At 49.1% G+C, this 24,885-nt stretch overlaps 1 protein-coding gene across 1 annotated transcript in view; it reads left to right on the top strand.

Moving 5' to 3' along the window:
- The first annotated feature begins 1,778 nt into the window (after positions 1 to 1,778).
- Positions 1,779 to 24,885, top strand: part of LOC122365018 (abscisic acid and environmental stress-inducible protein-like) — a 57,553-nt gene continuing 34,446 nt past the window's right edge. Inside the window, exon 1 of the mRNA XM_043335903.1 lies at positions 1,779 to 1,805. Within this exon, the coding sequence (XP_043191838.1) occupies positions 1,788 to 1,805 (18 nt within the window). The 5' untranslated portion in view covers positions 1,779 to 1,787. The remainder of the gene's footprint in view (positions 1,806 to 24,885) is intronic.

Below are 24,885 nucleotides of genomic sequence, written 5' to 3'. Positions count from 1 at the left end.
TTTTTAACTGCTAAAAAATCCAAAATTTTGAGAATTTCCAAAAACCGGAATATATGTTATAGAGCTCTATTAGAACATGAGATGCCCCAAATTTCAACTTTCTATCTTGATTTTTGACCCCCAAATTGTAAAAAATAGCTCGAACATGCATAGGGCATGGTGACGTCATCAACATTTTCCTGAATTAGAGACACTTCTGAACATCGCACGTGAAAACAAATGGCCCCACTAGATTTCTGGGACAAGCTCGTCTGGAAAAGTGCATTTTTATGTCAAAAATAAAAAGTTGAAAAATTGACTTTTACTTAGCCCTCGTTTAGTTATGTATGGTATAAACGATTGTTTATGCTTTCAATGCTCACGTATCACCAGCACAGTGACTTGGGGTAACATATAACCATTACCATCGGATTCGGTGTGAAAAATAAGCCATAAAACATGTGTCACACGCCCATGTAGCAGAAAGTGAAAACCGTGACCTTTCGTGACCTGACCTGACCTTGAACCGTACTTAGTATGACCCCTATACGCACATGGTACCTTCACTAGGTCTGTGAGGTCATTGTTAGTGAGTTTCGAGCAGCAGTTATCGATTCTGCTGTCCGTAAGCCTAATCATGCAAAACCCCAGAATTTGACCATTGACCTGATCTTGACCCGAAAGTTGACCTCAATCTTAAAATCTTAAGAATGCTTTGGGAAGGTCTCATAGAGACCTTTCGAACGTTGCCTCGCGGGGCTCGATACGACCATTGGTTCTCGAGATAACAGGGGGGGGGGGTCGGATCCGACCCCCCCAGGCTGTCGTGGGCACGGAAATAGCCCAGGCGGTGCCGGGTTAACCTTCGCATGCTCGAAACCTTCGCATGGCAGCGTATGCATCCATCCATCCTTAGTCCATTCTTCTCCATGTGGGCTCCAAAGCAGTACCTATTATAGAAACCTGTAATTTTTATCCTTGACCCGACCTGGTCCTAGCCTGTAACCTACTTAGGCACACATTTTGTGCTCGAAAGGCCTGTCTTGCTGAAAGTCTTCTATTGTTTTTTTTCCCCACCTTTCTACGACCATCCGTCCAAAAGTTAGACAGGGGAGGGGAAGAATCTGTCACACTCCCAGCGGGACGCGTTCGGCCGAATAACCCAAGGGGGTTATTCGGGGGGGGGGGGGGTTATATTCACAGAGATCTGAATATTGGATATTGCCTGGGTCATGGTAATTTTGCGTTGTCGAGTCATCAGGCTGCCCTTCATTGCCAACAACAAGCCATAAGTTTCGTCAACGTCGGAAGGCATGCGAGAGGGGACATGCTCCAGACATCCAGCTCTCCGCTCTCGAATACGTCAGTGGGCCCGGGAGCAGGGTTTGCGGATAGGCACGCAATAACGCCTCCCCTCTTCATTCCTCGCCGTCTTGATATGTATCGTGAAGTCTGAATATCATTCATGTGCACTTGGAATGTCATTTACATTTTGGTCGACAAAATGCAATACAGTTTGCAAACGTCTGAAATCATATTTGTGACCTCTGGTGTTACCGCACCTGCAAACACCAGAGGAGGTCAAAGGCTATTTCTATTGTCTGTTACCAGCGACCGGTACGACCTACACCTCTACACACTTGTCTCAGTGGAGGTCAGTTACGAGTTACGACACCGTGAATTTGCCTGCAAAACTCTCTATTTGCAGCTGGGCCTTGGTGTATAAAGGCACACATTGGTCGACAGCAGTCAGTCAGTCAACATTTCAGCTTGGTTGAAGCCTGAAGGAGCAAGTACCTCACAGCAACATGAACTTCAAGCTTGTGGTAAGTGCTCCAACAAATAAGAAATTGAAAATGTATAAACTCACTTATAGACATTTGGATGAGAGCAACATCTTTAAGCATTGACACTTGGCTATGGTATGTGTTATACTGATGGGGATGTTCGTCGACTTTCACTTAAACATCTTCACCCCCTTCAATCACTTTGTGACTCTCTACTTCAGGTTGTCCTCGTCGCCATCCTCGTGGCCATCGCCTCGGCTGACGGCGGGCTCAGGGGCAGCCAGTTCAGAAGCCGACAGTTCAACAAGGGCGGACGCTTCAACAACTTCGGCCGCTTCAACAGTGGCTTCGGCAGCGGCTACGGCAACGGCGGCAACAGGTTCATCGGCGGCGGACAGCGGTTCAACAGCGGCTTCAACAAGTTCAACTCTGGCTTCAAGTCTGGCTTCAACTCCGGCTACGGCGGAGGTCGACTGCACGGCTCTGGCTTTGGCGGCGGCTCCTTCAACCGGTTCCGCAGTGGCGGCGGCTACTTCTAGACGGGGGCGAGGTCTTAGCACTTGTTGAAGATATCTGAATCGAGTACGTACTTGATCCGTCTCGCCAGTCGCCGTGCCCCAGACAGCTGTACCACGCACGACCCTGATGACCTGGTCATGTCGCCTTTATCTCGGCCACGAGATTTATCACACAGAGACCTTAACATCCTGCCGGTTGTGTGCTGTGTGCTGTGAAGTATTCTATACACATTACACATCGTGCTCGACGTAAATGTCCCAATGAACAACGTGCAGTGAAGCTTACCACCAATACACAGTGCACACTAGATTATAATTACTGATATGTCTATCGGTCACTGGTGGATAAAAAAAAAGGCAGTCTTCGATGCAACGGGGGAGGGCATAGCACATAACGGTCTCTCCAAATTTCAAAAACCCATGGGATTTCGATTCTTTGCATACCGCTGTGCAGTTTAAAACATAGTTTTTTTCTGATAAAATTTGTTTGATTATTTTATTCTCGAACAAACGCAAATTTTCGTTGCTTTCGGGCACTGTGGGTGGGGGCATGCTGCCCCAAATGCCCCTCCCCTGGGATTCACCAGTGTGCTCGATATGTCAGCTTTATAGCACAAAGCATTTTTACTCGCTATCTGTTGCTTTTAACCCTCGCCGGCCGAGGGGGGGGGGGCGGGTGCCGCCCCCATAGAATTTTTTTCGCGATAGCTCCGAACACGCTGGCGATAGAGAGCTGAAACTTGGCATACCTGACCTTTGATCCAAGCCGCATCTTTTGACACCAACCGAATTTTTGGGTCAGGTCAGGTCACTGACCTATGACGTCATAAGTGAACCTCTGCATGGTCTTCATATGTCGGAACTTCGCAACGCCCTCACTGCTAGAGGAGATGTCACAGGGAAATGAAACTTGCAGGATCTAGTATCCATTATGAGTCCCACAACTTGCATATCTCGGATTTTCCCTAAAGGTCATATGAGGTCAGGTCATTTTCGTGACCTCACTATTATAAGTCAATGGGGAAAAATGAAAACTGCTATTCTGGCGCCGGGAACGTTCTCCAACTATCTCAAGCACACAGAATCGTGATTTGATGCACTCCTTGCAAGGTTAGATGCGTCACTTTTGCAACGTTGACCTTGCGTGACGTCATTTATGACGTCATCAAGGTCATATTAGTTTTTCGTCAATAACTCTTGATCAAACTGAGCTAGCGAGTCGGGAAAGCCACCAATGGACTCAGGAAGGCCTGCCGAATCGAATGATATGCGACATGACCTCTTTCGACCAACTTCGTGACCTGGGGGTGCTGACCTGACCATGACCTGAGGTCAACACCCCAAGTTGACCTGACCCGGACGCGAGTTACCTAAGTGTGGAACTACAAGTCGATTCTAGGGCTCTGATTGGTGACTTTGGTCGGGGGATGACGCTTATAGCATGACGTCACTCGCGTACTTGGCCGGACCAACGGCGCAGCGCAGGCGCGCCGAGCAAACCCAGAGGCTCTCAAACTCAATTGTACAGATCCTGCGCATTGAATGGCGAAACTTCGGCGAGTTCGCTTGAGTTTGGAAGCCCCTGCCAGAGAACTGGAGACGGCCGGATTATTTGCTGGACAGTGGGCAGCGCAGATGGCGATTGACGGTGCCAAAAAGATGATAGGGAAAAAGGGGTCGAGACTTCAGCAGTGAATTATAAGCCTGTTGCATAGCTGAGTGGTAAATTGTAAAATACTTGGGTTTGAAGAGATGCAGTGTAGTTAAGCCGACTCAGGGGCATTCTGCCGAGTTATGTAAGGCGGAAGGGTCGCAACTCGCAAGTCGTTTGTTTCCATGATTGCCTGATTAACCCTATTAGTGGCAGGCTCCTGGCTACCCCATATTAGTGGCAGGGGGGGGGGGCTGTTTACGACCCCCCTTGATATCTCGAGATCTAACCGGCCGATTTTCAAAATTCAAACGGCATTCGATTTGGCTCAACGAGATCTACATTTCTAAAAAAAAATAAAATTAAAAAATGTCAATAGGGGGGTAGAGGGGGGTAAAAACGGGCAAATTGCAGATACATTTTAGACTGTTTATCACGGCCAGGTTTCTGAACCAATCTTAACGCAACTTTTGCCGATCGATAGAGAATGAACCAGGAATTCACGTGGATCTTAAAAATATGAATTTTCACAAAATCATAGGCGGATACAGATCATTGAGATTGGGGGTACACAAAAAGTATAGTAAATAAGGTTTTTGTTGGTACTGTTTCTAAAAAGGGTGGCAATGGTCTTGTTATGTTACAATTTTCTTATGAGAGAACGACTAAAATTGTATTGGTCATGCATAGGCGGTGTCAGGGCACCTATGTTGGGAGGTAAAAAATACCCCCCCCTTTTTGGACGCCTGGATCCGCCTATTATAGCAAAAACGTGTCAAAAGAGGATGCACAATAACTTTGTATATGTTATCACATGATACCTTTCATTCACTGTTCGTAAAACTGGTGCAGCATCGTGATCTTCGCCCAAATGACTCGCTTCACGAATAGGACCCCCCAATTCCCAGTGCTCTGGAGCCGCCCCTGGTAAAGTTATGAACTTGAAATTTTCAGGGAATGTGCCCAATTTAGTTTTAAGAAAAGTCGGAAAATTTCAGCATCGTAGCTTCAGCGGTTTCGGAGATATTCCCGAAAAACCTGAGGGGTGGATAAAAACAACCCCCCCCTGCCACTAATAGGGTTAAAATGTAAAGCGTAGGTACCTAATGTTTAGTTGATAATACAGCGAGGTTGGGCATCTGCTCAATCCATTTTTTTCTCTGCAATAGTGCATTCGCCACTGTAATTCATTGTAAGAGGCACTGGGCTGCGCCGCCTGTTAATTATTCCGAAACCACAAGTGAATTGTCACAGTCACTCACTACAATACGAATCGTTCAGTCGTGCGCTGGGGGTCCGCCAAGTTTGAGTGTGCTGCAGAATGCAGACTGGACCGCCGAGCATATAACACTTCCGTCTCCCTGGGCGAGCGGCGCATTGGAGCCGAAGGAAACTGCTTCAGTTTTTTTTGTGGGGAAGATACCCATGTTTGAAAATTATGTTCTGGAATGATGCGATAAGGAAAAGGACGGTTTCTTGAATTGAGGGCTGTGGAGAAGAAGCAGATTTTCTCATTTGCTACCCTATACAACGAGAAAAGACGCAAATGTTGCACATTGGGCTTAATAAGTCTAATAAAAGATAAGGGACTTCGTGAATTGAATCATGCCTAATTGACCGCGACCCAGTTATTTGCCACTGCAGGTAGGTGCTAGGTAGGTAGATACTCATTTGTAAACAGAACGTTCCACCACCCTCGCCAGAAATTCAATCCAACAACCTTTAAAAATGACGTCCTCCCTTTCAATGGTTCGTTCGAAGACACAAAGCCAGAATCAGCCAAACAATATAGGAATCCATTGCGCAGTGTGTCGACTGTCGGATGTGCCCATCCACATAACATAGCACACACTGCTAAATGCAGGTACGCTCACCTACACATTAGGTATTCGAAGGACTTGATAGCTCATACACATGGAAGAAACACATGAAATGTGATTAATAGCTGCAGCAGAAGTTTGGCGTCCGATGCCTCTTCGCCAAGTTAAGACCATGCCAATCTCGGCCAGTCTGCCGCCGCGCCGGCACTGGCCGTGGTGTGACGTCATCCGGCCGGCTCGGCGCTGGGTAGTTCCACACTTAGGTAACTCGCGACCCGGACAAAAAGTATATCATTCGACGCGCCTGAGCAAGGCGAACACGATGCTGCCAAAATCGGCGCTCTGCGGCCGTTTTTTGCGAAGTTATTCACCAAAAACTGAACCGTACCTTGGGGCACTTGACCTGACCTCAGAGGTCACCGGTTGACCTAGGACCTTAACCCTCGCACGACCAGGCCATTTCTCATAACACGAACGACCAGGGGGGGGGGGTTGTTACGACCCCCCCCTGGCGTTTCGAAACCGAAGGTCGTAGAGCTTAGCGGAAAAACCAACGGATTGCTCTCAACGAGATCTCGCGATTGGTGGTATATTTTTTGTCCTAGGTCAACATTTGACCTACTTATGACCGGTCAAAGGTCAAATTTTCCGAAAAAATCAAACTTTTCAACTTTGTGCAACGATTGCGGCAAAACGGTGAGAGATATTAACTTCAAACCTTCAACAACGTATTCCCCACTCAATTCTGCATCATATATGGTGTTTTTGGTGTATTTACCCTATAAAAGTAAGAGGCCTATTGCTGATGAGTGATATGGTGTCACATCACCCTCCGGTGTTTGTCCCGATTCGTCGGCTGTTGACCACTGCTCCGCTATAAATACTGTAGGTAACGACTCAGAAAAGTGTATTTCCAACTTCCAACAATCAATTCACAGCAAACGATGTATCACATATCATCACATATGAAAGACACATCATGGCCGGAGGCTGTACTTCTTATGACGTCATAAATCCGTGACCTGACCTGACCCGGTCAATTTTCTTGCACCACACGATAGCCAATGCTTGCCCCAACATGCATGGGAAGTTTCATCATGATCCATCAAACAATGTGGGTAATGGGTATTACCGGCAGAAAACCTAGGGATTCGGCGCACACGTTTGGTAACTGTCGGCCGGAGGCTGTACCTCTTATGACGTCATAACTCCATGACCTGACATGACCCGATCAATTTTTTTTCGGCAAAAGATGCGCAAAGGTGGCCCCAGAGGGTATTGAAAATTTCAGCCCGCTACGACAAGCCGTTTAGCGTGCACTTCGAAAAAACCTAGGCGTTCTAGGGTTTAAATCGGGTACATACCAATCTCTGCGTTTCGTAACGGCGCACACGCTCGTTTTTTTCCGCGACGCGCTAGCTCCACCAGGGGCGAAACGGCGAGGGGGGGGGGTCGTACCCGCCCCCCCGCGGCCGGCGCGTATGTAGAAAACCAATAGGTCCGGCGAGGGTTAATCAGCATTACGGTATACAGTGCGATAAAAAAAAAATCGACAAACGAGGCGGCGGGACAGACAGTGGTAGGTTCATACAATAGAGGATGCATTTCTCGGTGGCTCCCAATAAAACATAAGGACGTAGTAATAAAACGTTACGTTGCTATCGTTGATGATGAGTTATGATGATAATTGATAATAGATATTTACGAAGCAGTAAGATCTTGGGTATGTCACACTCGGCGCACCTATTGGTTTTCTACATACGACTGTCTGTATTTCTACATACGACTATATGTACGTCCCGACCGAGGGGAACGGGGGGCAGGTAACTAGCCCCCGTGCTGTTTCGCCCCCAAGTGAGTTAAAGAATCGCGTAAGAAGTGAGCGTGTGGGCAGTTACGAGACGCAGTGACTGGTACTTAGGTACCCGGTTTCAACTTGCAAAATGCTGGGAGGGGGGGGGGGGGCGTTCAACGCCCCACTTTTCGTCGCGCTTTAGCTAAAAACGGCGCCAAATTTTGGGTACTGTATATGCAATCTTATGGTCAAAGAAAGGTATGTAAGTACTGTCGCAAAGTGAAAGTAACATGAAAATGGGCCAGTAACGTTTTTGAGTTGTGCGCGTGTAAATACAAAATAGTCCCTCATATGGCAAATTTGACCACCTTTGACCTCATCTGACCTTGCAGATTCCCTACCATTCCCACTCACCCTCAAAATTTGGTCTTTCAAGCTTCCATACAGGAAGTGGGATCTTAGGGGGCGACCTTTGCCCCCCTTCCATTGGGCGTATGTTCTCGGAACCGTTCCACTTCGCTGTTAGTGAACGTCAAGCAAGGTCAACAACGCAATAGTTTGACATCAGACTTTGCAAGGAATGTATGATATCACGATATCTTTTGCCTGAGGTAGTCATAGTACCTAAAACATACATCATTTCGGGCGCCAAATTACCAGTTTTCATATTTCACCCATTCATCAGCTTATAATAGTGAGGTCACATGACCGACCCAGCCTTAGGTGACCTGAATAAAAGAAGTTCAAAATTTGGCCCACTTGATCTGGCCTTGACCTTTTATCGATCTGAAGTTCCACCAAATGTGATCTGTACATAATCAAGTAAATCCATTGAGTTCTATGAGTAAAATGACCCATGCAGCGTGCGTCAGGCATATCCTATTTCAAATTTCGCTTTTTTGGTGACCTGACCTGACCTTGAACTTGACCTTTAATGACATCTTGTGTAGTGAATCTCGTCTTGTTAGTCTAATGACGCGTTCTGAGTGCTCAATCTGAATCCATTCTTCGCCAGCTGGGCTTTACAGCTCAAAATGAAGACACCTGTAGTTTTTACCATTGACCTGAGTTCGACGCTTTCTGTGACTTTAGGGCAATACATCTCCTTCTCTAGAGATTCGTCTTGTTGAGCGCTTTCAATGACTTTTTTCTGCGTCTTTCTACGACCATCCATTCGAAAGTTAGACTGGGAGCAGAATCCCATCCCCCTCCCCCCCTCTGCGGAGCGCGTTCGGCTGAATACCCCAGAGGGGTGAAGGCTTTGGGTCCAGGGTCGGAGCATGTATTTGACATACCAGGCACACACAGTGCACATCAAAACACGTAAAGCCGTCACGATAGTAAGGCTCTGTGTGATATTTCTCCCGCAAAGATAAAGGGGATATGCTCAGATCATCGAGCGTCGTGTGTGGCACGGCTATTTTGTGTCTATTTAGGCGAGACAGATCAAGCACTGAGTTGGGTCATTATTTTTCCAAATCCTTCATCCCCGTCTAGAAGTAGCTGCCGCCACTGCGGAACCGGTTGAAGGAGCCGCCGCCAATGCCAGAGCCGTGCAGACGACCTCCGCCGTAGCCGGAGTTGAAGCCGGACTTGAAGCCAGAGTTGAACTTGTTGAAGCCGCTGTTGAACCGCTGTCCGCCGCCGATGAACCTGTTGCCACCCTTGCCGAAGCCGCTGCCGAAGCCGCTGTTGAAGCGTCCGAAGTTGTTGAAACGTCCGCCCTTGTTGAACTGTCGGCCTCTGAATTGGCTGCCCCTGAACCTGCCGTCAGCCGAGGCGATGGCCACGAGGGCGGCGACGAGGACAATCTGAAGGAGAAAGTTACATGGTGAGACAGGTGGGAAGGATGAATACTTCCAAATGAAATTTGCCGAGCATTGAAATTTGCCGAGCATTAATGAATTCTAGCTAAGTGTCAGCGCGCAAAGATAGGTGTCCTCTATCTAAATGTCCATCAGTGAGTTCAAACATTTCAGCCCTCCTCTGTTGCAGCACTTACCACAAGCTTGAAGTTCATGTTGAGCTGAGGTACTTGCTCCTTCAACCAGGCTGGAATGTCGACTGACTGACTTCTGTCACCCGATCCGTGCCTTTATACGCCAAGGCCTAGCTGCAATAGGGAGGTTTGCAGGCCAATTCACAGTGTCGTAACTACTAACTGACCCCGACTGATACAAGTGCGTGAAAATTTGAAGTGTATATCATACTGCACGCTGGTAACGGACAATGGAAATATCATTTAGCCTTTTCTGATGTATACGGTTGAGCTACCACCAGAGGTCACAAAGATGCCTTCAAACGTGTGCATACCATACTGCATTTTTTCGAATAGAATACAATGACAATCCAGGTGGCTGAATGATATTCACAATTTGCGATACATCTCGAGACGGAGAGGAATGAAGAGGGGAGGCGTTATTGCGTGCCTCTCCGCAAATCCTGCTCCCGGGCCCACTGACGTATTCGAGTGACGGGAGGGACGTCTGGAGCATGTCCCCTTTCGCCGCGTTCGAAGTCGATAAAATTTATGACTTTTTGCAATGAAGGACAGCCTCTTTTTTTTTTTGCTCCGCCAGCCTAAAGCCAGTCTGGAGCCGGGGGTCATTACATCTGGCAATTTTGGCCAGGAACAAAGTTTTACGTTAAGCCGGTTTATGTGAACCGGTCCTCATGGCTGGAAAATGCAAAATCAGCATGGCCCTGGTAATATCAAATATTCATATGTGTGTAAATATTGAACCCGCGCCCCGCTGGGCTATTCTGCCGTACGCTCCCCGCTGCGGGACAGATTCTGCCCCCCTCCCTTGTCTAGTTTTTGAATGGATGGTCGTAGAATGACGGGGAAAACAGCAATCGAAGTCTCTCAGCAAGCTAAACAGGACTTTTGAGAGAAAACAATTGCCTAATTACGTTACAGGCTAGATCAAGGTCAGATCAAGGAGAAAAACTGCATATTTCTACAATAGATACTGGCTTTGGAGCCCGGTTGGAGAAGAATGGACTGAGGTCGAGCACCCAAGGCGCGTTCTAAGGCTACCAAGACAAGATTCAATGCTATACACACCTCGCAGAGGTCAAGGTCAGGGACAGTTCAGGTCAACAAAGACAAAATATTTAATATATGTGCGAGAAATGTTTTAGGTGTCATTTTAATCATAGAAGTCAATGGGCACACTCTATATTACACCTTTTTGCGTTAGCTTTTGACCATTGGGCAAAACATTTGTACACATTCGCCATATAGGTGGCGCTATAAATGGGCGGTTGGTCACAAAGAATCACCATTGTGCAAAACTATTCGGCGATCTTCCTCTATAACTCGACATTGAACGAATGGTTCAACCTTGTGCAAAGCAAATCGTCAATGGTCGAAACTATTCGTCATATGCCGAGCTGGCTCCCTCTATGCCGAAGTCTGGCGAACTGTTAAACTGTTTTGCAGATCACTCATTTCAGTCTTTAATCTGTTTTGCTGGACTGAAATGAAACACACCACGCCGGAACAGTTGTGCTCAATGCCGATTGTCGAAATGGCTCCTCAAATAGTTATGGCGAATGGTTGAATTCAAATGCAAAAAGGTTAGTGCTATGGCATATAAATACCTTTTGCAAAATGTTGTATAATATCAGTATCTACGATAATTTCTAGATAATCACATGTTCACATACCGGAAGGGGCCGTATGACTTTGCCATTGTCCGCCACTGCAGGTCAGTGTGGCCCACACTGACCTATGACTGACACACTGACACTGACACGCAGTCATCATCGGAGCGCAGTATATAGCCCAGGGTCAGTTACAGATTACAACACCGCTAGTGCAACTGCAATCCTGCCTACGCAGCCATAACGTAAAGTGGGGTATAAAGACAAGGAGTGATTTACGGTCAGCGGTCAGTCAGCATTCAAACTCGTCTGAAGGAGTAACGAACTGAAAACAACATGAACTTCAAGTTTGTGGTAAGTGCCATATTAACGAAGCGAAGGAGAATTGTGTAAATTATAAATATGTTCATAGGAACGGAGAGAAACGTCATTGATGCTTGGCTGCAATAATCAATGTTGTTTGGTTGCTACAGGTACTTAACCGAAACATGTGTTTGTGAAAATTCATCCGAAAATACTCGCCACTTCCACCAGTCTCACAATGTGCTCTGCTTCAGATTGTCCTCGTCGCCGCCCTCGTGGCCATCGCCTCGGCTGACGGCGGGTTCAGGGGCAGCCAGTTCAGAGGCCGACAGTTCAACAAGGGTGGACGCTTCAACAACTTTGGAGGCTTCAACAGCGGCTTCAGCAACGGCTACGGCAAGGGCGGCAACAGGCTCATCGGCGGCGGACAGCGGTTCAACAGCGGCTTCAACAAGTTCAACTCTGGCTTCAAGTCTGGCTTCAACTCCGGCTACGGCGGAGCTCGTCTGCACGGCTCTGGCATTGGCGGCGGCTCCTTCAACCGGTTCCGCAGTGGCGGCGGCTACTTCTAGACGGGGATGGAGGCCTTGAAAAAGCAATAACCCAACTCAGTGCTTGATCTGTCTCGCCTAAATAGACACAAAATAGCCGTGCCACACACGACGCTCAATGATCTGAGCATATACCCTTTATCTTTGCGGGAGAAATATCACGCAGGGCCCTACTAGACGGCTTTATGACGTGTTTTTATGTGTACTGTATTGTGCCTTGTATGTCAAATACATGCTCCGACCTAAAGCCCTCGCTTCGAGCGCCCGCATGGGAGAGGGGGTGATTCTGATCCCAGTCTAACTTCCGAATGGATGGTCGAAGAAAAACGTGGAAAGCGGCGATCGAAAGCTCTCAACAAGACGAATCTTTGGAGAAAAAAAAAAAACGCATTGCCCTAGCAAATCACAGGTAAAGCCAATATCAGGTCAAGGGTGAAAATTACAGGTTTCTACATTTTGAGCTATAAAGCCCTGCAGCTGGCAAATAATGGATTCAGATTGATCACTCAGAACTCGTTATTACACTTACGAGATGAGATGCATTATATAATATGTCATGCAGAGGTCAAGTTTAAGGTGAGGTCACCAAAAAACGAAATTTTGAATAGGATATGCACCACGCCTGTTGTATGGGTCATTTTACTCATATAATTCAGTTGTATACCATGGAATTGTGATACAGACCACATTTAGAGGAAGTCAAGGTCGACATTAGGTCAAAATCAGGTCAAGTGAGTTCATATTTTGAAGATTTTTTTCCTTAAGGTCACCTAAGGTTAGGTCAGTCATGATACCCAACCATTATAAGCCGATCGAGAGACATAAAGAACTGGTAGTTTGGTGTCCGAAATGATATGACTACCTCAGGCAAAAATTAATGTGATATCATGCACCTCTTGCAAGGTCTGATGTCAAGCTTTTGCATTGTTCACCTTGTGTGACGTTCCCTAGCAAGCGAAGTAGAAGAGTTCCGAGCACTACGCCCACTGGAAGGGGGGGGGGGAGCGAATGTCGCCCCCTCCCTAAGATCTCACCTCCTATAGAAGCTAGAACGACGAAGCTTGGAGGGTGAGCGAAGGTGGTACAAAAATCTAGCGTGTTATTTTTATGACCCTTGGTCAATATTTTCAAGATCAAATGAGGTCACGCGTGGTGAAATTTGCCATATCCGGGACTATTTTGTGCTTACACCCCAATGACTAAAAAAGTTACCGGCCGATTTTCTTAATTCTTTCACTACACGGCAGTACATATATTTTTTTAGTATAAATGGAGAATCTCTAGTTAACCCTGATATGAGCGTGATAAAGGCGGTGTCTGTTTGTGTTGCCGTTTGTGTGACCGTCCGACCCAAGGCCCTATATGTCCGACCCGCGCGGCTGGGCCGCCGCTCAGCGCAGCTGACCGACCGCCTGCCCGGGGCAGGGTCGAAGGTCGGGGAGCTGCGCGGTCGGGACGGACCACCACTGACCGTCACTTTCTGACCGGCCGTGACCTATACAGTCGTGACCAATTCATTGAACCAATACAGTTGGTCCAATGAAGAAATACTTGTGAGTGTGACAGCGGCAACATAACAAATCCAACCATAGTTATGACAATTAAAGCTTGACAAGAGTAAAGATGTCACCGGCTGAGGCGGGGATCAGCCGACGCGAGGTCGAGCGTTTCCGTCACAATTTTGTGTTTGCACCCGCATAGCTCAAAATTTTATCGTCTGATTTTCGTAGTTCTTTGACCATAAGATTGCTTGTACGAGTGTGTATTATTGGGCGCAGAATCCGCGCTCATACCGGGACCGAGGCGGGGCAGGCCTGGTGTGTCAGCGAGTGTACCGATTAGTGTGATGCGAAACAGTACCTATCCTTTGAGGGTCACGCGATGACATGACCTGGCTGTTTCTGTTCCGAGTGGGGAGGAAAGCCGGGGAACGGGAGCAATTCAGTATGCGGCCGCAGCCCGCGTGGAGTGTGTGCGGCTAGACATGAGCGCGATGACACACCTCATGCAGTGATTTTGACAAGGGAAGGCTCGTCTTGCTTTTTGATCGAGGTCACTGTCAAGCAGGCGGCAGAGATTCTCGGATATGCTCTGACAACTACCAGGCGGCGGGTACACCGGTATGTGCAGGAAGGGATTTGGAAGCGCGTTATGACAAGTGTGGAAGAAAACGAAAGACGACGGAAAAGGAAGACTGGCGTATGATGGAGGTTCGTATGCTTATTTTATTATTTGTTGCTGTTGTCTCGGTATTTATGTATGAAGACGAGCGTGTAGTATTAGATGACTAATCGGGCCAGCATAAAATAATCATATGTCGATTAAAGCAGCATGTCTAATTGATTTGACTTGTCAAAACAATTTATTTCAAGATATGATTGATAAAAAATGGCGAGTAACTTTTTTCGGATCTCGTTTAATAGCCGTTTTCACGACGGCCATCTGGTACACATTTGGTGCACATCTGGTGCAGACAGGTGCAGATTTGGTCAAATCAGGTTCAGTGTGTCTCTTAGTAGCTATCAGCTAGGGTTGCACTACTTGCGTATATGCCTGTTTTGTCATATTATCAGAGAGTATCATCGATTAAAACACTGAAATAAATTCATAAAATAAAGATATTTGCTGTAAAAGAAATTAGGTGCAGATTCGGTCAAATCAGGTGCACTCGCCGGACAGCCCGTCGTGAAAACGGTTAATGTCGCCAGAGCGGGACCACACCGTTTTTTACCCACTTGCCACTCATGTTTTTCGCAAATAACTCAAGTTAGTTTCAGCACCAATTCTCAGGACATTTTCAACAATGAACCGATTTCAATTTCATATCAACCCTGAAAATTTGGTTACCTTACCCCAAGGTGGCTTATCTATTATTTTCTCGATGTCACGTTAGAACGACTAGATGCAGCAGACTAGACCGACCGACTAGACCGACTGCAGCCGACTAGATGGGATACTGTTCCGCATCACACTAATCGGTACACTCTCTGACACACCAGGCCTGCCCCGCTTCGGTCCCGGTAGAGCGCGGATTCTACGCCCAATAGTACATACAGTATCCGAAAATTGGCGCGCCTACGCGCGCCATTTTTAGCTATAGCGCGACGAAAAAAGTAGGGTTGTCTAACGCCCCCCCCCCCCACCAGCAGCTCGCGGGTTAAAATCGGATACCAGTCACTGCGTCTCGTAACTGCCCACACGCTCACTTCTTACGCGGGGCCTTTAGCTCACTTGGGGCAAAACAGCACGGGGGTTAGTTACCCGCCCCCGTCCCCCCTCGGCCAGGGCGTACTCACATGTAGAAACCAGTAGGCAGTAGGTCCGGCGAGCACATGAAGAGTTTGAAACCATGAACCCATTTTCATGAACTCATTTGATTTCATGAGCCCGTGAAGATTTTACTCCTTCGCAGTAGTGGCGGAACACCAATTTTATTTCAAACGATTGTCACTGTGCTAGTTTTCTTGTTATACGTTTTTGAAAAAAAAAACACTGAAGAAGTCTTTGAGAGACGAAACCGGTCCGCTTATTTATTTGTAATTGTTTTTTGAATATATTTGTAGGCTACTGGCTCTTTACTACATACCTAGCGGCTAGCACTGTCCCGCATGCCTTGTTTGTCGATTTCTTTTTAAATCGCACTATTAACCACAATACGAGTAAAAGCAAATGAGTAGCGAGTAAAAATGTTTTGTGTCATAAGCTGACATAATGAACATACTGGCGGATCTGGGGGGGGGGGGGCATTTCGGTCCAATGCCCCCACTCACACTCCAGCGCCCGAAAGGGACGAAAATGTGTGGTTGTTCAAGAATAACACGATAATTAGACAAATTTTATTGCCAATAAAGTTTCATTTATACTGCACAGCACTGCATAAATAATCGAAAGCAGATTTTTTTTTTTAAATTAACAGAAACCTTTTTTGTGGGTATGCCAACCGCAGTGTCAAATATCGCCTTTTTGGATCCACCAGTGAACGCAGACAGATCAGTAATTACTGTTTATTGATGATCAGCTTCGTTGCACATTGTACATTGGAACATTTACATCGAGCACAATGTTTACAGAAAGGAACACACCAGACTTTGAAAACCACTACAACCGTCAGGATGTTAAGGTCTCTGTGTGATAAGTCTAGCAACAAAGATAATAGATAACGGCGACCTGATCAGGTCATCTAGCTCGTACGTGACACGGCGAGACGTATGAAGTATGTATGTAAGTACATACTCGACTCAGATATCGTCACCAAGTGCTAAACCTCGTCCCCGTCTAGAAGTAGCTGCCGCCACTGCGGAACCGGTTGAAGGAGCCGCCGCCAATGGCGGAGCCGTGCAGACGACCTCCACCGTAGCCAGAGTTGAAGCCAGACTTGAAGCCAGAATTGAACCTATTGAAGCCGCTGTTGAACCGCTGTCCGCCGCCGATGAACCTGTTGCCGCCCTTGCCGAAGCCGCTGCCGTAGCCGCTGTTAAAGCGTCCGAAGTTGTTGAAACGTCCGCCCTTGTTGAACTGTCCGCCTCTGAACTGGCTGCCCCTGAACCCGCCGTCAGCTGAGACGATGGCCACGAGGGCGGTGATGAGGACAACCTGAAGCAGAACAAGCACATGGTGAGACTGGTGGGAGTGGCGAGTCTTTGGATGAATTTTCATAGACATCTGTTTCGGTCAATACCTGTAGACACTGGAATATTGCAGCCAAGCATCAATGACAAATGTCTCTTTTTCTATGAACATAGTTCACACTATTTTCCTTTGCTTCTTTAATATGGCTCTTACCACAAAGCTGAAGTTCATGTTGAGTTCCGTTCGTTGCTCCTTCAGACGAGTATGAATGCCGACTGGATGCTGAGTGTAAGCCGCTGTATGCCTTTATACTTCACTTCACGATACGGCTGCGTAGGGAGGCTTGCAGTTGCATTAGCGGTGTTGTAATCTGTAACTGACCCTGGGCTATATACTGCGCTCCGATGACTGCGTGTCAGTGTAAACTGACCTACCAATGACTACGGAAAGTGATAATATCATTCGACCCTTTCCGGTAAGTGCAGATGTGATTATGTAAGTTCACGTAGATCCTTGATGCAAATCAACATTTTGCGAAACGTATGTATTTCAGCTGAGACAAGTATAATAACACGGAACAAAAATGATAGACGAACGCGTTTCGGCTAAATCGCCGTCATCAGCGTCTAAAAGGAGAACAAGAGGAGAACAAGGAACTCTTGTTCTCCTTTTAGACGCTGATGAAGGCGATTTAACCGAAACACGTTCGTCTATCATTTTTGTTCCGTGTTATTTTGCGAAACGTATTACATCCATTGATATCGATTTATGTAGTTACCCTGACCATTTCACGGTTTTTCGCAAAGAACTTTTGATGGAGGCATGCTAGGGCAATGGAAACGCCTAAATGCGTTCGGCTTGACGAAACATTTCGACCGATATGCTACATGACCTTTTCCGGTTAGGACATGACCTTGACCTGAGGTCAAATTTTCAAAATGACATTTCAAGGTCAGACAGATTACAGTTTATTCGACGCATCTTGACGAGAGGAACACCATGCTGGCAGAATCGAGTCAAAAGTCGTGACTCGAGTCGTGACTTCTTGCGTGATGCGTCCAACAAGGCTGAGAAAATAGAACTGCTAACAAGGAGAAAGTCGAAGAGCTTGCGATACGTCTCCAGCAAATTATAAGGTTTGGATCGATCGCTGATTTTAGGGGGGAGGGGGCAAAAAATATGCTTGCCCCACACCCCGAAGGTGGGATGGCGCTGTGCCTCTGCAGGCCCCCCCCTCCCCGCTTCAGCCGCCCTGGCCTGGGGCCCTTCGGCATGGGGGGCAGTTGGCAGGTCATGTCCCTCATTCAAAAATCAATCCTGTGTGCGCCTGGAAGTGATACAGACCATTGGCAAATGTACACGCTGGACTCACTCGTAGTCCACTCGCGTTAGTGTTTGGCCGGCAACAGCCAAGGTCGACATTTCCCAGAAGCAGTTTGCCGCACTCGTAGTTTAAATAACATGGGACTCTGGATAATATCATGGCCATGTTCGGGACCAGGGGTGCAGCATGGGGCAGCGCGTCCGCTTCGACAGTCGGCCGCCGCGCCCCTCGCCACCACCATGGCGCTCCTGACCGTGCTGCCTGCGCTGCTGCTACTGCTGTTGCTGTCCGGCGCCGCCTCCGCCGCTGGCCCTGCTCCGGAGGGACGTAGTGTGATCGCCGTCTCTCAGAGCGGTATCATGCACCTGGACACGAGCGGTGAGCTGATTGCCTGGCGTCCCGAGGTGTTTCAGTGGTGGCAGGACTGGCACGTGGCCACCAACCCCCGCAACGGCACCGTCTGCTGGGTACACGCGCACGAGGACCAGAACGAGAACGCCGTGCTGCGCTGCGCGCCGATTGCCAGTCTCAACGACACCTGGGATCTCCCGCAGCCACCAGAGATCCGCCTCAACTTGATGGATGCATTGGCCTATGATTGGTTGAACGAAAACTGGCACTTCACAGTGAGTCGAGTCAGCTACGTCTGCTCCTACCTCTTCGACCAGTGCGTGAAGCTGGCCGAGGCGGGCGGTAATGTGCGCTTTTACGCCGCTTACGACATCCCCAACCGGCTTCTTTTTCGGATTGCAACTGAGGAATTCGGTCCTTACAAGCTCCAGGTGTTGAACCTGGACGGGACCGGCCTGCGAGAGCTTCCAACGAGCCTCACCTACCCGGCCGGGCTGGCTGTGGACCCGGTGCAGAAGCGCATTTACATCCTAGACAGCAGAGGTGGGAGTGGCATAGACGTCGAGATCTATCAGGTCAACTATGATGGCGAGAACGACAGGATGATCGCAGCGCGGGACGAGAGGTTCGCCGCCGACTATGTGCGCTCTATCGATGTCATTGACGGCGACATTTTCGTGATGTGGGACGACCAGACGACGGTGAGTCGCGTCTCGGCGTCCGACGGCACCGCCAAGGACCTGGTGGCAAGTGCGGTACGCGGGCAGACATTGCCGGCGCTGGCCAAGGTGGAAAAGCTGCTCGCCCTGCGCATCGTCTCGCCAGAGACGCAGCCGCAGCAGGTGCAGAACTCTTGCGAGGACGCCGGGTGTCAGCACCTCTGCGTTCCGACGGCGCTGAACGGTACCGCCGGCGCCACCTGTTTCTGCCCGGAGGGAGAGGACCTGGTCGTTCTGGCGTGCTACAAGAGGCACCCTGCCTACGCCTTGGTGGCCAGCGCTGACTCTCTGCAGGCGGTGGATCTGGAGACCGAGCAGGTGACCGAGATCCTCTCCGGTCTCAACAATATCACCGACTTGGCCTTCTTCCGGGCTGGCGACGAGGAGTACCTGCTGTTTTTGTTGGACGCTAGCGGCATATCCCGTGGCTCATGGTCGCCGGGCGCAGTCGTCTCGAATCCTTCTATCGTAGTTCCAGCGGCTGAGAACAAACACATTCTGGGTATGGCTATCGACTGGGAGCATCAGAGCCTAATCTGGATGGAGAGAGACGTCACCGTGAAATACGGGAAGTCGTTGGCCGTCAAAATCGCTCCGTTTGACGGGACGTACATTAAAACGGTGGCCGAACAGTATGGGGAGAACCAGAGCAATATCATAGTAACCAAGAGTGGCGCGGTTGTATCCTACGTATCCTTTGACTGGGGAAAATGGGTTTTCGAAGCAATTGGAATGAATGGCAAGAGCTCTTATGCAAATTTTGCCTTCTCTACCCGTGACCTTCTAAAAGTTCAACCAAGAGCAGTGACAGTCAAACCGCCGTTGGGTCCCGATGCTTGGAGGGAGGCCGTTTTCTGGGTAAACACTTCCGCGAACTCAGTCGAGGCTTTCCAACGACCTTGGCAGTTTTCATCGTACAAACTGCGGACGGTGCTGACCCACCCGAGCCTGGAGGATGCCGGTGGACTGGCCGTTTTGGATTCTCGGATCTTCTGGACGGAGCGTTCCACGGGTCGCCTCTGGACGGCCGACAGTAGGACGGACGAACAGCCACGAGCTCTGCCCGTGCAGACCGGCGGAGGACCCTTGCGGGTGCTTCACCCCTGGCTCCAGCCGGCCTCCTCCAAACCCGTCTGCGACCTGCAGCGCAATGGCTGCTCGCATTTCTGTGTAACCATGCTTGTCGACTACAGGCCGACGGGGAGGTGTGTCTGCCCGGATGGCCTAGCTCTCGATGAAGATATGAAGACCTGTGAGTAGGTGGAAACGGTGGAAAGCCCTTATTGCTCCTATACTCGATTGGTAGCACATGCATTTGACGCCCAGGGGATGATTATCTAAAACAAATTCATGTTGTATGCATGTATTCACGATTATGAGCGGTTACTGCTCACAATGATGCTGCTGCATAATGTATCGTGAATTATATACCTCATGTGGGACTCATTGAGGCCACTTGCCACCAAAGCGGGTATCTGCATGAGCTTGCTTCTCAAATAGCGTGAATGGGTCAGTTTCTTTGGCTTATTACTTTTGCGGCCAGAAAAATAAAGGCGAAAGTTGCGCCGTTGTGTTCACTGTTCAGTTCATCGAATCGAATCAAATCACCTACGTGTTGCATGACTCATGGTGTGACCTATTCGAGTTCCGACGTGTCTTGTGAGTGTACTTTTAAACGTTTAACCCGCGCCCCGCTGGGCGCTGGGCTGGGCCCCGCTGGGCGCGGGTTAAACTGCGAGCCCCATGCTGGGGGAGGGGGGGGGGCAGATTCTGCCCCCCTGTCTAACTTCCGAACCGATGGTCGTAGAAAGACGGGGAAAACGGCAATCGAAAAAGCTCTCAACAAGACGGATCTTAACCCGCGCCCCACGGGGGGGGGCTATTCAAAGCCCCCCTTCTGTTTTTCTGCAATAACTTCAAAACCGCTTGACCTATCGACGCCAAACTTTCAGTACGTTCGGCTGCATTAATTTGACACCTTGTGTCAAAATTAAAACTTCGTAGCTACCATAGGTCGGCAAGAAATGACATCAGAGTGACGTCATGTTCGGCCGATTTCGACGCAAAACATTGAACCACGGCAATCGCTCCCAAGAGCTCAGTTTTTAAGCTAGATCCAATTTCTTTGCATTAGAGGACTCAGAATAGACTGCGCTATCAAATTGTCATCTCGGATTTTCAAAATTTTGAAAATTTTGAAAATTTAATTTAATAAAATTCAAAATTTATATTTTTACATTTTTTCAAAAGACAATATTCGTTGCATACAATATCATGCAAGGTCATGGTCAAGGTCAAGCGCAAGGTCAGGTCAGGTCACCAAAAACGAAATGTAGAAAAGGGCACGTGCGACCAGTGGCGGTCGCAGGGGGGGGCCATCAGGGCCATGGCCCCCCCCAAAGGCAAATCAGGGGGGGGGGCCATCATATCATTTGGCCCCCCCCAAACAACCGATGGGCCCCCATGGCCGTATGGGGCCCTGGCCGGTATTCGATTGTCACGAGGCTCGAGAAACCCACGCCAGCTATTAACAGCTCCCATACCAGTCTTTGAGGGTCCTACACTGACCTCTGAGGGCCCTTCAGTGGCGGTCAAGCGTCCACATTGACCGCTGAGGACCCGTATTGACCTCTGAGGGCCCTCCACTGGCCTTTGAGGGCCCCTAAACCGGCCTCAGGGGCCCAAATGGCGTCTGAGAGCCTCACACCGGCCTCTGGTGGCCTCATTTCTGTCTCTCGAGTCCCAAGACTAGCCTTTAAGTGTCTCTGAGGGCCCCGCACTGAATTCTGAAGACCCGATGTCGAGCCAGCATCGGCCTCTGGGGGCCCATCTTGGCCTTTGAGGGCCCTCCGCCGGTCTCTGGGGTCCAACGCCGGCCCATACCGGCCTTTTAGGGCCCCACACTGACCTCTAAGGGCCCATGCTGGCCTGTAAGGACCCACATTAGCCTCTAAGGGCCCCCCGCACTGGATTCTGATGACCCAATGCCGGCCACTTAGGGCCCGCATCGGCGTCTGAGGGCCCATCTTGGCCTTTGAGGGCCCTCCGCTGGCCTCTGGGGTCCAACGCCGGCCCATGCCGGTCTTTTAGGGCCCCACACTGACCTCTGAGGGCCCATGTTGGCCTGTAAGGTTACACATTAGCCTCTATGGGCCCCACACTGGATTCTGAAGACACGATGCCGGCCTCTAAGGGTCCGCATCGGCCTCTGAAGGCCCATCTTGGCCTTTGAGGGCCCTCTGCAGGCCTCTGGGGTCCAACGCCGGCCAATGCCAGTCTTTTAGGGTCCCATTCTGATCTTTGAGGGCCCCATGCTGGCCTGTAAGGATACACATTAGCCTCTATGGGCCCCACACTGGATTCTGAAGACCCGATGCCGGCCTCTAAGGGTCAGCATCGACTTCTGCGGGCCCATCTTTGCCTTTGAGGGCCTTCTGTTGGCCTCTGGGGTCCAACGCCGGCCCATGCCGGTTTTTTAGGGCCCCACACTGACCTCTGAGGGCCCGTGCTGGCCTGTAAGGACCCACCTTAGCCTCTGAGGGCCCCGCACGGGCTTCTGAAGACCTGATGCCGGCCTCTAAGGGCCCGCATCGGCTTAGTCTGAGGGCCCATCTTGGCCTTTGAGGGCCCTCTTCTGGCCTCTGGGGTCCAACGCCGGCCCATGTCGGTCTTTTAGGGCCCCACCCTAACCTCTGAGGGCTCCATGCTGGCCTGTAAGGACCTATATTAGCCTCTGAGTGCCCAATTCGGTCTCTGATGGTCTCAAACTGCCCTTTGCAGGCCCTGTACTGGTCTCTGAGAGCTCTAAACTGGCCCCTAAGAGCCCAAACCAGCCTCTAAAGGTCCCACGACCCACACCGGCCTCTGATGGTCCCATTTCTGTCTCTGGGACCGAAACTGCCCTTATGTGCCTCTGAGGGCCCCGTAATGGCTTCTGAAGGATCGATGCCGGCTTCTGAGGACCCATACCGGTCTTTAAGTGCCTCATAGCGACACCTGAGGCCCCACATTAGCCTCTGAGGGGCCCGCAAACTGGCCTATGAGGTCTCTACACCGGCCACTGATGGCCGTATTATGTTCTCTGGGGGGCTCAAGCCTTACCTTCGGGGGTCACGCACTTGCCTCTGAATGTCCACATCAGCCTCTGGGGTCCTACCTGGGGCCTTTGAGACCCTTCGCTGACCCTTGGGTCCAACGCCGGCCTCTGGGGGGTCTGACACCGTACTCTAAGGGCCCCATTGCAGCCTCTAGGCGATAGGTATCGCCGAAGCGCTATCGATGGGCCCATAAGTGTAGGAACCATGGGTGCAGTGGGCGCAGTTGAACCAACAATAATTCTGCAGTGAGTGCAGACAATGTATTCTGCATCCACAATAATCTGGAACAAAACCCCCTTTCCTCAGCAACACTACTTTCCATGCAGCACGACAAATTTAGGATATTTTGCCCACTATCCGTCTTTCGAAGCATTTGCTACTGTAATGGTCTTCAAAAGTTGCATTTGTGCTCAAGTGAAAAAAAAGATTAAACGGAAGTCGGAACACATGTGTGAACAGATACCGATGAGCCACTGATAAAAGTTTTAGCACGATGATCTTAAAAAAGGCAAAGTTTTTTTTTGCAAAGAAAATTGCAAAGTTAGCCGGCTTTACTTTTACGGTAGTTCATTCACAGTTGCGTGAATTATTGGCATAATCAATGCTTCAAAATGCACTTTTCGGTACCTTTTCGACATGGTGCACCCTCAAAGCTCTCAATGAGCTTCCGCTCGGGTGCCGCTCCCTACCCCCCCCCCCCCCCCCCGCTTCACCGGCCATGGCCTAGGTTTCTGCACCCGTGCACTACGCCCGTGGGCCCCTTTAAGCTAGCACCGGGCCCCCCGGGTCAGCGCAGGGGCCCCTTTGCCAAGTTGGCCCCCCCCAAACTCCAAGTCTGCGACCGCCCCTGCGTGCGACACATGTTTTATGGGTCATTCTATCAATATAATTCAATAGGCACACTCAATAAGTGATATGGACCACATCTGGATGAATTTCAGGTCGAGGTAAGGTCAAGGTCAGGTCAAGTGAGGTCAAATTTTGAAGCTGGTTGTTAACCCGCGCCCCGTAGGGCTACCGGCGGACCCTACCACCCGTAGGGGGGGGGGGGGGCGTTTCGACCCCCCCTAAGATCTCGGAAAGTTACCGGCCGATTTTCAAATTCAAACGGCGTTCGATAGCCCCATCCGGGAACTACCTTGTGACCAAATTTCATTGACCTAGGTCAAACCGATGACGTCACAGGTCAGGTCAAAGGTCAGATTTTCACCGTTCACAGGCATTTCAAGACATATGTTGTGAAATCGAGTAAATTGGTAATTTATTGAAAACCATCGATGGTACATTGTTCGTCAAACACATACTCTGCTATCTGAGGTCACTGATACCAGGTCAGGTCACAGCGAGGTCAGGTCACCGGGGTCACAATATCAAAGTTTCGTGTGATACATGTTTTATGGTCCATTTTACATGACAAATGCGATTATGTGGGTTAGGCAGCCTTTGGGGCCAGCCTAGGTCACGTTTTGGTGAAGGTCAGGTCAAGGTCAGGTCAAATTAGGTCAAATTTTAAAGTTGATATTTTTGCATAAAATGGGTATCGTTTCGATGCAGCTCGTCACGGGGAGTCTAATGGTGGTCTTTGTTTTCCTCTACGAGGTCTAGAATTGCCAAAAAATTGAGTTTGAAAATTTGACCTCATCATTTTTGAACAGTTTTTTTCGCTATAACTTGGCCAAAAAAAGAGGTATCGATCTGAAATTTTGTATGTAGATAGAAGACGGTAGGCACTATCACATATATTCCGTTTTTTCGAAACTCAAATTTTTTTGGATTTTTTGGCTAATATACCTAAAAAAATGCTTTTTTGAT

This window comes from Amphibalanus amphitrite, unplaced genomic scaffold, assembly GCF_019059575.1.
Source record: "Amphibalanus amphitrite isolate SeventyFive unplaced genomic scaffold, NRLGWU_Aamphi_draft 000028F_arrow, whole genome shotgun sequence".
Taxonomy (NCBI): Eukaryota; Metazoa; Arthropoda; class Thecostraca; order Balanomorpha; family Balanidae; genus Amphibalanus; species Amphibalanus amphitrite.
This window is presented reverse-complemented; position numbering and strand designations above follow the sequence as displayed.